General features: G+C 37.5%; 1 protein-coding gene across 1 annotated transcript; it reads left to right on the forward strand.

Moving 5' to 3' along the window:
- Positions 1–4,970: 4,970 nt before the first annotated feature.
- LOC112735173 (uncharacterized) lies at positions 4,971–5,864 on the forward strand. Its single transcript, XM_025784742.1, has one exon. It carries the CDS (start codon positions 4,971–4,973, stop codon positions 5,862–5,864), a length of 894 nt encoding a protein of 297 aa, XP_025640527.1.
- The last annotated feature ends 10,657 nt before the right edge of the window (positions 5,865–16,521 follow it).

Genomic DNA, 16,521 nt, shown 5'->3' on the forward strand with positions numbered 1-16,521 from the left:
CTAGTCTTTCAATTATGAATTATTTAGAAAGTTTAGAATTAACAGAAGAATCTGATTATTATAGATTAACTGCTTTATTAGATAATGAAAAGCAGGCTGTTCTAAAAACAGAATTAAATCTCAAATCAAATGAAAATTTTAATAAACAAAATCTTTTAAAAGAAGTTTTTAACAGAAAAAATATAATATACTATGGAAAAATTCAACTTGAAGCTCCTATAAAAATAAAATCTGCCAATGGAGAACTTGAAATAGCTTTGATAAATAATGAAGAATTGAGTAAACAGATTGAGAAAATTAAGGATCAACAAAAAAGATCTAAAATTGGATGGATTCATATTAGTACTATACAAATCTTAATTAAATCTACATATATGAAAGGAATTAATTCACCAATAAGTTTAGCAATCTGTGACAAAAGAATTACTGATGACCCAATAGATCAAATAATTGGAATTGTTCATGGAAATTTGGCAAACGTAAATGTTAAATTTAATGCCCATCTTGGATATGCTATACCTTTATCACTGAAAATCTTGGAAGATCTGTAAGTTTGGCTTATAAATTTCATAGAAAGAATCTAATGGAACAAGATGATGAACCATTTTCAATTACATATGCAATAAATTATGCTTTAACAAATAGCCATCATAGTATAATATTTAAAAACAGAGAAAGAATTTATGTCGATGAATTATTTCAGAAAATTGTAAAAACAGAAATACCAAAATATAAAGCTATTGAAAACTCAGTTCTATTACTAAAAGAACCATCAGGAAAATTGGTTTCATCAAATTTTCAAATAAGAGAATCTAAAATTAATAGTCCCTGAAGTTTATCTAAGTTAAAGATTAAAGAAGAAGATTCTGAAATAAAAGAATTAACAAAAAAGATCGAAAAATTAAATGAAACCCTAAATACTAAATTATGACAATAAATAAAGAAGAAATATATGTAACTTATCAAGATAAGAAACAAGAGCTCTTTGAAAGAGAAAATCGTTTGAATTATTTGCAGTTCTCTGAAATAAATCAAAGAGCATTTAAAGCTCTAAAAATAATCTATGACAAGTTAAAAAGAGAAGTTGAAGAGTTAGAAAAATTAATAGAATCTCTAGAAAAAAGTGATGAAGCAATGATAGAATTTGCAGAAATTCTAAAATAAATAATGAAGCATACAAAAATTGAAAGACCAGAAAATAAAATAAAAAGAAAAAGAGCGAAAAAGTTAAAAAGTAAAATAAAGGAGTATAAAAAGGAATTAAATAATCTTCAGATCGAAATTGATGACCTTATAATAAAAAGGATAGAAATAAGAATAAATATAAACAAGTTGGAGTTAAACTTAAAAAATTTATAAATGTCTGGAAAACCATATTATGACTTAAAAGAATTAAAGCTGTTAAAAGAAAAAATGGAGAATGAGGTTGAAAAATTAAAAAGATGTTTAGAAACAACGGAAAGTGTAGAAATAAAAAAAGTTTTTGAAGATTTGAAAAAATATATTAAAGAAAAAGACAAACAGATAAAAGATTTTATAAACAATAATCCATGCAAAAAAGAATATTATAAACTAAAACAAGATTAAAAAACTATAAAAATGAAATCAGAATTATAAATACTAGTAATAATAGAAATTTTTAACATCTTCAAATCTATACACATTATAAACATAAAAGATGTTGAAAAATTTTCAACATCTTCAAATCTATACACATTATAAACATAAAAGAGTTAAAAATTGGTATCAGAGCCAAGTTAACGATTAAGGGTAACACTTTCTCTTTAAGCAACACTTTTAGTGATACGCTTTTAAACCAAATAAAAACAAAAATCTGTAAATCTGTACCAAAATGCATCTGTACACTAGATGGACCCATCTCATTGATTCACAAAAGTATACATGAAAAAAAATCATATAGTTTACTTACTGACCTAAAATGTTAATGTAATTTGTCTGAGTTTTACTCTCTAGAGTTCAGAGTGTGAAGTAATTGATCAACTATTATAAAAAAAACTGTCAACCTTTTTTGCCCGAGAAGTAAGAACCGAATAATTTAGATATACAAAATACTTGTTTAGAAATTGTTAGGACCCACTAGATACTAAAAATGTCATTACACAAGACCCCAAAGTAGATGTTAAAAGAAGTTGGGCGACAAGCTAAGGGGCCGGCCCGCCCACTCATTTCTTCCATAACCTTCGTTCCAAAAATATCCCTCAATCACTTGCAAATGGAATCATAACATAATTTGTAAAAATGATTTTCTTGTATATAAATTTTTGATAATGTAGTCACCAAAAAAAAAAAAATATTTCTGATAATCTGATTGACGTCCGTGATCAACTTACTTATTATAACTCCCAAAATGTATGTAGAGGAGTAGGAATGACAATAGGTATCTATTGGAACGGAATTTTTGTTTTTTGTTCTTTATTTTCGTTTAAAAAATTATTTTTATTTTTGTCTTATTTCTATTACACGTCTCTATTTATTTTCCTCTGTGGGAGAGACGGATATTTATGGGTATAAATGAATATTAAATTTTAAAAAATAAAATAATTTAACCATGATAAAATTTTATATAATTCAAACAAAAATATATTAAATAAAATTTAATTTAAACACATTCAACATTATTGAACCAAATTAACATTATTTAACTAAATTTTTAATATACAAATTAAAATAAAACGAAATAAACAAATTTACAACAAAAGAATATAATAAATTTTGGTTTACGATTAAAATTTAGTGATAATACTCTATTCTTATAATAATACAAATTTAAATAATTAATTGGTGTAAATTTAGATATTATGTCCATCATTAATTTATTTTTAAATAAAACTAAAAAAAATAAAATTAAATATATACTTACATCATCTATATAAGAATATTTAAATAATTTTATTCTAACGGAATTTAGTAGATTTCTATAGAACAGATATTTTAGTCCCAACAATTTTTATCTCCGTTTATTTGTGGAAACGAGTAGAAACTTAAGGGATTTTTATTTTTCTCCCTTTTGTGAATAATCTCTACAAAAATCAGTGGCTCAAGAATTTTGTTATGGAGTAAAGGGTGGTGTTTTGGTTAGAAATGGATGTAGCAAGTGTATTTACACTTTGGTGGACGTGTTAGATGACAGGTCTAACACGCAGGGAGCGTGCTACATACATCACGCAGGGGGCGTGGAGCACACGTGGCGAGGGCTGGTTGGCTGAAGCTGGTAGCACGTGGGGGGCGTGCTGACACATGGCGAGGCCTGGTTGGTTGAACCAGGCAGCATGTGGGGGGGGGGGTGCTGAGTCAGCACGCAGGGGGCATGCTGACACGTGGCGACGCCTGGGTGGTTGAAGCTGGCAGCACATGGGGGGTGTGTTGAATGCTCACCTCTATATAAGACAAAGCTTTGTACCATTTTCATTCCGAAGAAGAGTGTGCTTTGAGTGGTCTTTGAGTGTTGGTAGTGTAATAGAGGGTACTGCAAATTTGGTAGTGTATTGCAACGGTGAGATAATACGGAATACTCATGAGGAAGTGAGGTTTGTGAGCCAGAATCCATTTTCGTTTGTGGTTTCATACACCATGATGTTAATGGAGCTTCAGAACGGTCTCTGTCAAAGCATGGAGAACGGTATGTTAATGAGAGTGAGCAGAATTCTGTATCGGAATCCTGTTGTAGTTTTTGGGGGTCTAATATAGTTTGATATCATGCCGATCACTGACGAAGCGAGTATGCAAAATATATTCCAAATTCACCAGCAGACTCAAATGCGACAGCCACAGATTGAATTGTATGTTGAGTTTGAAAACATAGAGGCAGAAGGAATTCAAAATGATTTAGATATAGAGGATGATAGAGCTGCAGTGTACGAAGGAATGAATAGTGACAGCGAAGAGGACTTCGAAGCCACTTATGAAGCCGGCGACGAAGACGAGGATGGTGATGTGGGAGTTGAGGCAGCAGTGGAGAATGTAGTAGTTCATCCCTCGAGCAGTCAACTGATGAACGTTCCACCGTTTATACGTGACTTGGATCTCGATGCCATGCATGCACCAGAATTTCTCGAATATGCAAACATAGGTACGTGATGACTGAATAATATGTTCTTGTTAATTTATACTTTGGATTGATTAATGAACGATGATTTTTGCTTTCTGTAGGCGTTGCTAATCCTGAGGACGGGGAGTTCCGGATTGGAATGAAATACAGTTTTAGAAAGTCGGTCGTCGCAGCAATTAGAAGTTACACTATCTCTAGAGGAGTTGACTACAATGTGTATGAGTCTGAGCCACAGATGTTCTATGCAAAATGCAAGATGTATGGGCGTGGGTGCGACTGGCTTATCCGAGCTAGCTTGATACGGAAAAAAAATTGTTGGGAGATATGCAGATACAATGGTAGGCACACGTGCACAATAGAAACGATTTCACAGGATCATTCCAAGTTGGACTCAGATACAGTTGCTGAGGCTATAAGGCCATTGGTCGAGACTGACTCGTCCATCAAGGTGAAATCTATAATAGCAAAAGTCTAGTCAAGGTTCAACTATACCATTAGTTACCAAAAGGCTTGGTTGGCAAAGCAGAAGTCCATAGTCAAAGCTTTCTGTGGTTGGGAGGATTCTTACCAAGCTTTGTTGTGGTGGTTCTCGGTCATGGTTCAGAAGATGCCTGGTTCAATTGTCCAAATAGAAACACGATCACTATACAACGGGAATGAGGAGGCGCACGGTGTAAAAATACTTCATTGCGTATTTTGGAGTTTTAATCCATGCATTATGGCGTTCAGGCATTGCAAGCCCCTAGTTCAGGTTGATGGAACACACCTATACAGAAAATACAAAGGTACACTTCTGGTTGCTGTTGCACAAGATGGGAATCAGAACATTGTGCCTATCGCTTTTGCCTTGGTGGAAGGGGAGACAGCTGATGCGTGAAACTTCTTTCTTAGGAATCTGCGAATGCATGTTGTTAGAAAGGATGGTGTGGGTATGATCTTAGACCGACATGAGTCAATCCGGGCAGCAGTAAATCGTTCCGGAGGTGACTGGCAACCTCCAAGAGCATGGTGGATGTTTTGTATAAGGCACATCGGCAGCAACTTCCTAAGGGAATTCAAAGTCCCTCACTTGCAAAAACTTGTTGTCAATATAGGGTATTCGAGAACGGTGGAGGAGTACAATATCAACTATAAGAGGTTGGAAGAGCGAGGCGAGGCATATGCCAAGTGGTGTGATGCCATTGGACTCAGACATTGGGTATTGGCATTCGACGAGGGACATCGATGGGGCCATATAACGAGGAACCTTGTCGAGTCCATTAACTTAGTGTTGAAGGGTGCCCGTAATCTACCTGTGTTGGCGCTGGTCCGAGCAATATATTATCGGTTAAATGAACTTTTTACGCGAAAAAGTGCCGAGACTCACGAACGCAAGCATGCTGGATTTACTTACTCCGTATTTGCACAGCAGCGGATTGAAGCAAATATGCAACAGACTGGGAATATAGTTGTGCATCGGTTTGATAGACGAAATGAGGTGTTTGAGGTATACGAAATGACTAGCAAAAAAGTGATAGTTGTTGATCTTGCACGACGGGCGTGTGACTGTGGACACTTTCAGGTGGAACGACTACCATGTCACCATGTTATTGCTTGCTGTGCTAACCAGCGTCTCTATTGGCAGTTGTATGTACATGATGTGTACAAGTTGACAGAGGTTTGTAAGGTATATAGATTTGAGTTCATACCATTAGGTGATCCCGAGACATGGCTTGCTTATGAGGGACCTACATTGGTCGCTAATCCCGCCTTGAGGCGAACGTCAAATGGTCGCCCCAAATTGACCGATACTTGAATGAAATGGACTCACGCGACATGCGTGGTCCTCGGATATGCCGTCTTTGTGGTGCTCAAGGTCATAGTCGGAGTCGATGTCCTCAGCGTCCTGGACCGAGTGGTGCTGGTGACGATGCTAGTACCTAGGTCTTTGTTGGTATTTTTAAATTTGCATTTTGTATTTTTATTTTCATCGTGTTTGCATTTTTAAATTCGTATTTTGTCAGTTAATGTTAGCTTAATATTATACAAAAGATTAACTACAAAGTAAATATACAAAAGATTAACTACGAATTACATAGGTCATCATACAAAAACATTAACTATGAATTACATACCTCAACATACAAAAAGATTAACTACGAATTATATTAACTTAATTCGTAATATTAAATCTAAAAATCCTAAACCCAAGCTCACTTCTTTCCCACCAACCAGTTCAGTCCCTTACCCATCATGCCTTGACCGAACCGCGCCAGAGTATACCTATCAGGTAGATTTTGCTCCGTCTGTAGGTCATACGGGTGACCTTGAACTGAGTCATCCACACCCGGAGCTGCCGACCCACCTGCCTCTGCTGGAGCGGCCGACCCCCCTGCCTCTGCTGGAGCAGATGCACCGGGGTTATACTCGTCAACAACCACGAATGCCCACTGTGGCTGGATGAAACCACTATCACACGACGCACCCCCGGACGTGTGGTCAGAAGCAAGACCCCGTATACCATGGTTCATATCTACCGATGCCCCATGTGGATCAGCCGACCCTGACGGTGAAGGCATAGCACTAAAATCTGACCAACCACCCAAACCGGCGTTGGCCCAATCCTGTAGTTGCTGATCTCCGTGAGCGTCGACGGGAATCTGCGACGAAAAGTCAAACAATTCATGACCGGAAAGAATGGTAAGTATGGGCTGATGAAGCTGGCCGGAGTGACCCTGGTGGCTATCCTGAGAGTGGTGGCTGTGCTGAGAGTGTTGGCTCTGCTAAGAGTGCTGGCTGTGCTGAGAGTGCTGGCTATGCTGACCATGCCTACTGTGCTGACTGTGCCTACTATGCTGACTGCGACGTCTGTGGTGGCTGGACTCACTGTGGTGAGTGTGATGGCTACCATGACTGTGTTCCGGTGGCTGTGGTATATAATAAGGAAACGTCTCAAATATTGCATGCTGAGGTGGACCCTGAGGTGTAGGTGGATGTGGTGCAGGTTGCTGCGGATGTTGAGGAACATACTCCGACAACATCAGCATATGTCCATACGATCCAACTTACTAATCCCGGAAATCCACCGTCGGTATAAAGTCCTAGGTCGGAAGGGGGTGCAGATCCCGCAACCGATTGTTTCGCCTATTGCCCCACTCCGCTAAGAGCGATGCAATGCTGGTCCACTGGAATTTTTCTTGCTTCTCGCGGGGAGGTTGTGCATACCCAAACTGACCCATCACTCAGTCCACAGGGTGCCATTCGATACACTCGAACGATAACAACGGAGCAACGATGTCACACACCTCAAGATGTCTATGTAACTCGTCGGGTATGATCAATTTGTCATACGGCTGCCACTCAAACTGCCACATATTATTGGTATATTAGAACCCTAACATTAACGTTTGGAAATAGGAATAAAAAGAACCATAAATATTTACCTCCTCCATGTAGTCTATATCATGCCTAAATCTCGCTACGGTCTTCGATAACCACGTTGTGGTCCGTTCCGAATGACTCCACCTGAAAGATGATACATTGAAAAATTTACATAAGTAACCGCAAATCAAACATGCATAGTGAATATAACGCATGACTAAAATAAGAATTATTACCTCATGGCAACTGGTATCTCAGCCGGTGGAAGGATATTTCTCGGTACGGCCGCAATACACGGCATTCGCTCCCATGCCCAAATAAACAACAGATTAAGAGGGCCATCCATATCCTTTGTATCATATCGTGATGCATGGAATAGTGCTCTGTAAAGATGTGCGAGACATGTTGATCCCCAACTATAAGTATGGATCCGCTTGAAATCGCGAAGTAACGGTAGATACTTCGCGTGGGCGTATGTGGTCGACTTATCCGCGAATAGGGTCGACCCTAACAAACAAAAAATCTGACATCTGACGTATCTCCTAATGGATTCTTAAGTGTCCAATGGCTCCGCGTCTCTGATACATCGAATCCAACCTAGCTTTATCTAGGGTTTCGAAGAATGACGGACTTCTGGTTCACGATCGAATATCGCAATCCAGGTTACGCACCAACAAATTTCTGTTAGGCTGCATCAACAAAAATATATTTATTAGATTAAATAAATAAATATTCATTTATTAATATACAAATATTAGCATATTTATTTAAAAAGTATATGTATTTATTTATTAATATTCACATATTTATTTAAAAAGTGTATGTATTTATCTATTATATACAAACTGTTTATTAATTAAACTCAGAAAAATAATTTCATTCTAAGAAAAATAATAAAAAAATTATATATTAACATTTTTTCTTTAAATATTATATATACTTTTTTTAAATAAATATAAATGATTGATTTTTTTCCCGAACGTCAAAATATTTATTTATTAAAATTTTGAACATACATGTTCCACATGCATATTTATTTTCAAAAACTCCGAATATTTATTTATTCATTAGTATATTCATAAAAAAATTATAAAATATATATTCCATTATAGGATTTTTATAACAGAAAATTAATCCAAAAATAATAAAAAAATTATATTCTAACATGTTAAATAACAAAAATTAAAAAAATTTAAATACATAAAAAAATATAATTTACTAACATACATAAATTGGATGATCCAAATAATTTATAATATGTTCTCCAGAGCCGTATAATTACATACCATTTTTAAAAATAAATACAAACTAATATTTTTTTTTTCTATTTTTTCCCACCCTTCTTCTTTGTTTCCTCGAAGCTCCTTCTTCTCTCTAACAAAAACCAATAGCAACCCTTCTTTCACTAACACACTCTAATGCTCTAATGCATATACTGCGGGTGGGGAGGCTCTCTTTTTATAGAGCCATGAGCAACGTTTGCTGTTTACTGGGGTGGAAGAGCTATCCCCTGCATGCAGACAGCCTCCAACACGGCCACCCCGTGTTGCTACAGCACATTGATAATCTGCAAAGCCTGCTCCACCACGCCCCCGGTGTGCTGCCAGGGAGCTGCATGCGCGCCGCGTTGATGCCAAGGCATCTTGGCTAGTTTCACAAACTATTTTGAGTATGTTTTAGGTTAGATTCATGCATTTTCTTAGGTAATAATCAAGCAATTGAATGAGTTATGCATTCATATCTTGATTCAATAAAATATTATGAATTCTAAACAACTTCATGAGAATAATGCAAAGATTAAATGATGTAATGAATGATGCATTACCTTATGCTTAGAGCAAGGCTTTGATGCAAATTATTTGATTGATTTTAGGTAAGAAGAAGCAGAGAGGAGCCACGTTAGTGCCACTAACGTGAGCCATTAACGTGGAACAGGAGCAGCTTGTGGTGTTAATGGTGGCGTTGATACCACTAACGTCCTCGAGGCAAGAAAGAGCCACGTTAGTGCCACTAACGTGAGCCATTAACGTGGAAGAGGGGCAGCTTGTGGCATTAGTGGTAGCGTTGATACCACTAACATCCTCGATGGTTAAAGTAAAGGCAAGGAAAGCCACGTTAGTGGCCACGTTAATGCCACCAACGTGGGCATTAACGTGGAAGAAGGGCAAGGCCTGGCGTTAGTGGTGGCGTTAATGCCACTAACACTAGCGATGGTGAAGATTGAGTGGCGTTAGTGACCACGTTAGTCCTACTAACGCCACCATTAACGTGGGCTTAGGCAAAGGTGTGGCGTTAGTGGCCACGCTAGTGCTACTAACGCCAGTAGTAACATGGATTCAAGGGGTTTTGGGACGTTAGTGATCACGTTGGTGTCACTAACGTCTTCGAGCCAGGAATTTACACATCAAACGTTACTCACACTAACGGCCTAACTAACGTGACTACTACCTAATTTAAACTCCTCCAGCAAGCTGAGCAAAGCCCAATGAGTTTATTAACTGCTTCAACTAAGGCCAAGGGCCCACATCCAAATACTTGCAGACTCAACTGAGGATCAGCGAAGTAGTATATATAGGAGTAGTTTTGAACTAGAAAGAGATTGGAACCTGGAAAGGATCCAGGATTGTAAACACTCACTATTTACTCTTTTCTGTAATCAGTTTGTTTCGAGATACACTTTACATTTTCAATTTCATTTTCCAGAGCTATGATCAACTAACCCCACTTCATTGGGGGAGAGATCTCTGTTGTAATTCAATGGATCAATCATAGTTCTTATTATTCTTCTTCTTTTCATTCTCTTTCATTTACTTGAAAGCTTTCGATCTTCATCCAATTGAGCAATTGTCTCGGAAGAGAACTTGTTCATACTTGGATTTCCTCGGAACCTTGGAAGAGGAATGAAGAAATCATGCTAGAAATGTTTTCTCATGTTGGACTAGATTGGGGGTTGGACGGATATAGTGACATATAATTCTCTCGATTCTTTGATCTAAAAAAACATGTGGTATAATCAGTGATCACACTTCATCTCTTTCCATGAGCAATTAGATCAAGGAATTAGGCAATTGTTCAAGCTTAGAAAGATTGAATTGCCAAGGAATTGAGATTCAATCACCTAAAGATTGCCAAGAGATCAATGAGTTACATGGATTGAGGAAGAGATGAGAATGAACTTGATCTGGAGAATGCAACATCTCTTGAACCCAATGAGCTTCCCCATTCTTATCTTTCCATTCTCTATATTTTGTTTACTTTAATGCTCATCACCCCTATTCCCATTTACTTTTCTGCAATTTACTTTATGTGATTTACTTTCTGCAATTTATATTCAGCTATTTACTTTTCCGTCATTTACATTTCTTGCTATTTATATTTTCCGGCATTTAATTTCTGTAATTCTCAATTCAATTCTGTTTAGTTCAACTAGACCATTACTCTGATTAAAATTGCTCAACCAATCAATCCCTGTGGAATTCGACCTCACTCTACTGTGAGTTTTTACTTGACGACAAATTCGGTATACTTGCCAAAGGGAATTTGTTGAGAGACAGATTTTTCGTTATCAAGTTTATGGCGCCATTGCCAGGGATTGATTTTGCATTGACAATGATTAAATCAGAGGATAACTAGATTGAACGCTTTTCTTTTCTTTTGTTGTTTAGTTCATTTCAGTTTGTTTACTTTCATTTTCAGCAATTTCAATTACTTTTCATTGTTGTGTACATACTCATACACTAATCCACTAACTGTTTGATAATTTGCGCCAATCACTCTAACCACAACTCTTAACAATAGTGATTCCTTCACTTGTTTTTTTGTGTTTGCTTTGCTGTGTGTATGACAGGTAGAAGAAGAGGAGCTACAACCTCTTTTGAATCTGAACCTGAGAGGACCTTCCTTAGATTAAGGAGGGAAGCAAGAGGTAAAGGAATAGTTGGCGAGGAAGAGGTGGAAGAAGATCTAGACGATACCATGGAGGAAGAAGTACACAATCATGTTGGAGAGGGTGCTGGAAATCATGTTGGATAGGAGAGAAGAGTCTTAGGCTCTTTCATCAATCCAAACCCAGAAAATTATGGAAGCAGTATCCTAAAACCAACCATTCATGCCAACAACTTTGAGCTAAAACCTCAGCTTATCACCTTGGTTCAAAATAATTGTTCATTCAGAGGAAGTGCCCAGGAAGACCCCAGCCAACATCTAACGACATTCTTGAGAATATGTGACACTGTGAAAGTCAATGGTGTTCATCCTGACACCTATAGACTGCTCTTGTTTCCCTTTTCTCTTAGGGACAAAGCATCTAAGTGGCTTGAATCCTTTCCTAAGGAGAGTTTTACCACCTGGGAGGATGTTGTCAAAAAGTTTCTAACAAAGTTTTACCCTCCACAGAGGATAATCAAGCTGAGAATGGAGGTGCAAACCTTCAGACAGCTAGATGGAGAAACTTTGTATGAAGCCTGGGAAAGATATAAGGAGCTAACAAGAAGATGCACCCCTGATATGTTCAACGAATGGGTGCAGCTGTACATTTTCTATGAAGGTCTTTCTAGAGAAGCAAAGAAGGCCCTGAACCACTCTTCAGGAGGCTCTCTCAATACCAAAAAGACCACAAAAGAGGCCATAGATATCATTGAAATAATGGCTAATAATGAGTACTTCTATGCCTCAGAACGGAACACCAACAGAGGAGTAATAGAGTTAAGCCATATGGATGCATTGCTAGCTCAGAACAAGTTGATTACCAAGCAATTAGCAGATCTCACTAAGCAGATGGAGAGAAATCAGGTTGCAGCAGTTAATACTTAACCACCAACTCAAGAAGGGGTGAGCACAGAGGAAAGAGGTGATTGGGAGCAAGCCAATTATGTTGGAAACTCATCAAGACAACCCTATGATCCACACTCCAAAACCTACAATCCTGGTTGGAAGAATCACCCAAACTTTAGGTGGGGAAGCCAGCAAAGCCAAACCCAAGACCATAGGCCTCAAAACTCCAACCATCACAACAACTCCACTTATCAACACTCCAACCAAAAATCATATCAAGCCCTATAAAACACCTCCTTCAAGCCTCCATATCAAGTACAAAATAGCCACCCACAACCTCCATTTTCCAACCTACCATCACAATCATTATCTGAGGATAGAATCTCCCAGATTGAGGCTTTGCTTGAAGAACTTTGCAAGGAGTCTAAGGACAACAAGGCATTCAAGAAGGAAGTAAGATCCAATATGCAAAACCAAGGAGCTGCCATTAAAAAACTTGAATATCAAGTAGGATATCTTTTTCAGTAAATTCCTAAACCCACAGACAGCTTTTCAAGTGACATTGAGAAGAATACAAGAGGAGAAATAAAGAATGGGTGATGGGAGGAATGCAAGGCAATCACTCTAAGGAGAGAAGAGATCTTAGAAGAAGAAGCTATCAGGCCAACAGAACACAACAAAAGGTTTCCAAAGGAGAAATTGAAAGGGACAAAACAAGGAAATGACCCTGCACAGAGGGAGGATCCAATGGAGAAGGAAGTCTTGAAACCTTATGTGCCAAAAGCACCATTCCCTCAAAGGCTCAAGGGTGGTGCTAAAAAGAAGAAGTATTCTAGGTTTCTAGACATATTTAAATCTCTCCATGTCAACATACCCTTTATTGAAGCCCTCCAACAAATGCTTTCATATATCAAATTCATGAAAGAGTTGCTAACCAAGAAGAATCCCTTGAAGGGTGGACAGACAGTAGTGATGACAAAAGAGTGCAGTGCCTTTATCCAGAAGAACTTACCTACAAAGAAGAAGGACCCAGGGAGTTTCCATATCCCTTGTGCTATAGGGGATACAATGATTGACAGAAGATTTTGTGATCTTGGAGCAAGTATAAACTTAATGCCCCTGTCTCTCATGAGGAAACTGCAAATCAATGAGTTGAAACCCACAACATAACCCTTCAGTTGGCTGACAAGACCCAGAAACAAGCATTAGGAGTGGTAAAAAATGTGCTGGTGAAGGTAGGGAGGTACTTCCTCCCTACAGACTTTGTTGTTCTTGAGATGGAAGAAAGCTATCTTCATCCCATCATTCTAGAGAGACCATTCTTAGCTACAGCAAAGCACTCATAAATGTTGAGAAAGGGGAGCTAATGTTGAGAATACATGACGAACAACTGATCTTTCATGTCTTTAAACCATCACATAATTCTGAACAAGAGAACAGAGGCCTGAAGGATGATCATGAGGAAGCAATCTTGGAGGAAGCAAGTAATGAACCATAATTAGAACCTCTGAAGGCTTCTCTGATGGAAAAACAGGGAATACAAGTGGTACAGCAACCTAAAAGATCCAAGGAGGAGCTTGAACCAAAAGATTCAAAGGGGACAATCAACAAGGACCCTCCTGACACAAAAATCACTGAAGCACCACTTGAAAGAGAAGAGAGATTTGAGAAGAAGGTGCCAAAAGGGTGAAAAAACAAGAAAATCCTTACAGAGGACTTCTCTCCAGGGGACAGAGTGATATCAATTCACCACCCACTAATCCCACCTCATTTTCTTATAATTCCATCTCAGCTATCTCAAGTTTACACAATCAATAGAGTCCTCTCCTTAGAGCATGTAGAAATTCTCAAAGAAGAAAGTGGAGATATATTCACCATGAGAGGAGAAGACCTGAGACACTACCAACCGCTCTGACAAGAGCAAACCGTCAAGCTAATGACGTTAAAGAAGTACTTCATGGGAGGCAACCCATGCTTTATATCCTTTTTCGTTTAAGCTTTGACAGTAGATAATAAAGTACTACCCATGATCATTAAATCAAAAGTGACAAGCACTTAATTGAATTCTTGCGTAAAACACATAGTGGACAACAAGTTTGGTGTGCAAGGTACCTAAGATGGTACATAAGGTTCATAAATTGTATATCTTAGGAATTTAATCATTTTTCCTTGCACCACATGACCAAAAACTAAGTTTGGTGTTCACCAAGGGTATCCGCATATTCATAAGGAGTCAAGTTGATTTTAGTTCATGAGTAATACTTAGTTCTTGTTTTATTTTGACAAATTGATGAAAAATTTAAAAATTAGTTAATACATTTCATTTTGCCGCCACCAATTGAATTTAATTTATTTCTTATATTGAATAGGGAAATGAAGGAAGAAATGGATAGAAATGACAAGTCAAGGAAGGGGGATGATTCGGCTACTCTATGAAGGGCTAGGCACATATTCTTGAATGGTGTTCCTTAGGAAGTGTTACCATGCAAGCATTGGATAGTTGAATATGTCATAGCTTCCACTCTTGAAGACCGAACCCAACCACCTCATAAAGTGGTGATCCTTGTATCCATGCCACTTCGCATACACACCATCCATTCTCACCACACAACATCAATCTATACCCTTCATTTACCCACCACCTTCCAATATAAATAGTTCTCACTCTAGGTGACCGAACCCCATATTCACCCCTACACTTCAACTCTTCTACACTTCAACTCTGTCTTTATTTCATCTCCTTAATACACTATACTCACACAACCTTCCACACCTATACCCTTTCTATTCGGTTCCTCACCTATGGCATCATCAAGTTCGAAGAGACGAAAAGGATAGAAACATGTGGAAGACATCCCTTTTGATGATTGGAAGTTTAAGTCCGTGTTCCATGAAATCCAATTTAGTTGGATGGAACCGAAGGAGATATTGCCAGAGCTAGCTTTCCAACTCAAAAAGGACGAATGCCCAGAGATAAAAGAAAAGATTGAAAGGAGGAGGTGAAAATTGCTCACGGATCCACTCATAAGAATAAACACAACTCTTATCAAGGAGTTCTACGCTAATGTGGTAAGAGAAGACACCATGAAGGCTCCCACTTTTAAGAGCTATGTAAGAGGGGTGGAAATTGATTTCAGCCCCAACACCACCATGAAGGTTCTTCAGCTGAGATCAAGACCCTTTGAAGAGGTTAGTTATCATTCAAGAATGAGTGGTGATCCTGATTGTGAGGAAATCGTGAACGACATCTGTGTTGTAGGGGCTGATTGGGAGAGGTACTCAGATAAAAAGCCGAGGTATATTAGAAGAGGAGACCTTATCCCTGAAGCTAAGGGATGGTTTGAGATTGTAAGGAGATCCATCCTCCCTGCCTCAAATAATTCAGAGGTTAATATCGCTTGAGCCACCTGATGGAGGAAAAATGTCGGTAAAGATTTTCAAAAAAATTATCGCGTTACAAGTATAGTTCTAAACTGACAATTAAACCTCAATTAACTTTTAGATTGTTTGTCACAAATACAAACCCAATAAAAATTAACCAAAGTATTCAAACCTCAGGTCGTCTCTCAAGGAATTACAGGGAAGTATGTTTATTATTGGTTATGAGATTGTATCTTTTTGGGATTTGAGTTTAATAAGCAAGGAATGTAAATAACAAGAGAATAACTAACAACTAAGAAGAGTCCTAGCATAGGTTGATAATCGGAATTCCTATCCTCATTATCATTGTCAATTGTGATGGTAATTTCAAATTGCTCTCACTTAGTTAACCTCTAACAATTGAAGGTAAGTCAAGTGAGCAAATCAACTTGAGTTCACAAGTCCTAATCAAAGACTAGAGTTAGTGAAGCTCAAGCCAACTAGCAACTTTTAATCACCAACCAACAAGTGACTTTGACAATTCAAGAATCTCCAAATTACATAATCCAAGCTAAGAATACAAAAAGCTAATTTAAAATCAAAATCAAGCATTTTATCAAACACTTGGAAGACGCAAAATAAAAACATAGGAAAGTAATAAGAGAATGTAAAATCTAAGACCAATAATTGCAAGGAATCAATAATAACAAATGAAGAAAGAAGCAATAAACATGAAATACCTCAAATTGCATTAAAAAGGAAGTTGAATCTAACATGAAGAGTTCATAAATTAAATTGGGAAAGTAAAGACGTCAACAAGAGAAAATAAACTAAGATGCTAGAATAATAGAATGTAGAAGAGAAACTAAATTAAAACAAGATAGAAATCTGAATTAGAGAAGAAATAAAACTAAAAACCCTAAAACCTAGAGAGAGAGAGGCTCTCCTCTCTCTCTAGA

Source organism: Arachis hypogaea, chromosome 13, assembly GCF_003086295.3.
Source record: "Arachis hypogaea cultivar Tifrunner chromosome 13, arahy.Tifrunner.gnm2.J5K5, whole genome shotgun sequence".
NCBI lineage: Eukaryota > Viridiplantae > Streptophyta > Magnoliopsida > Fabales > Fabaceae > Arachis > Arachis hypogaea.

What these genes read in the sequence shown, in the direction of transcription:
- LOC112735173 (XM_025784742.1), top strand. Translation starts at nt 4,971, where the DNA reads ATGCATGTTGTTAGAAAGGATGGTGTGGGTATGATCTTAGACCGACAT.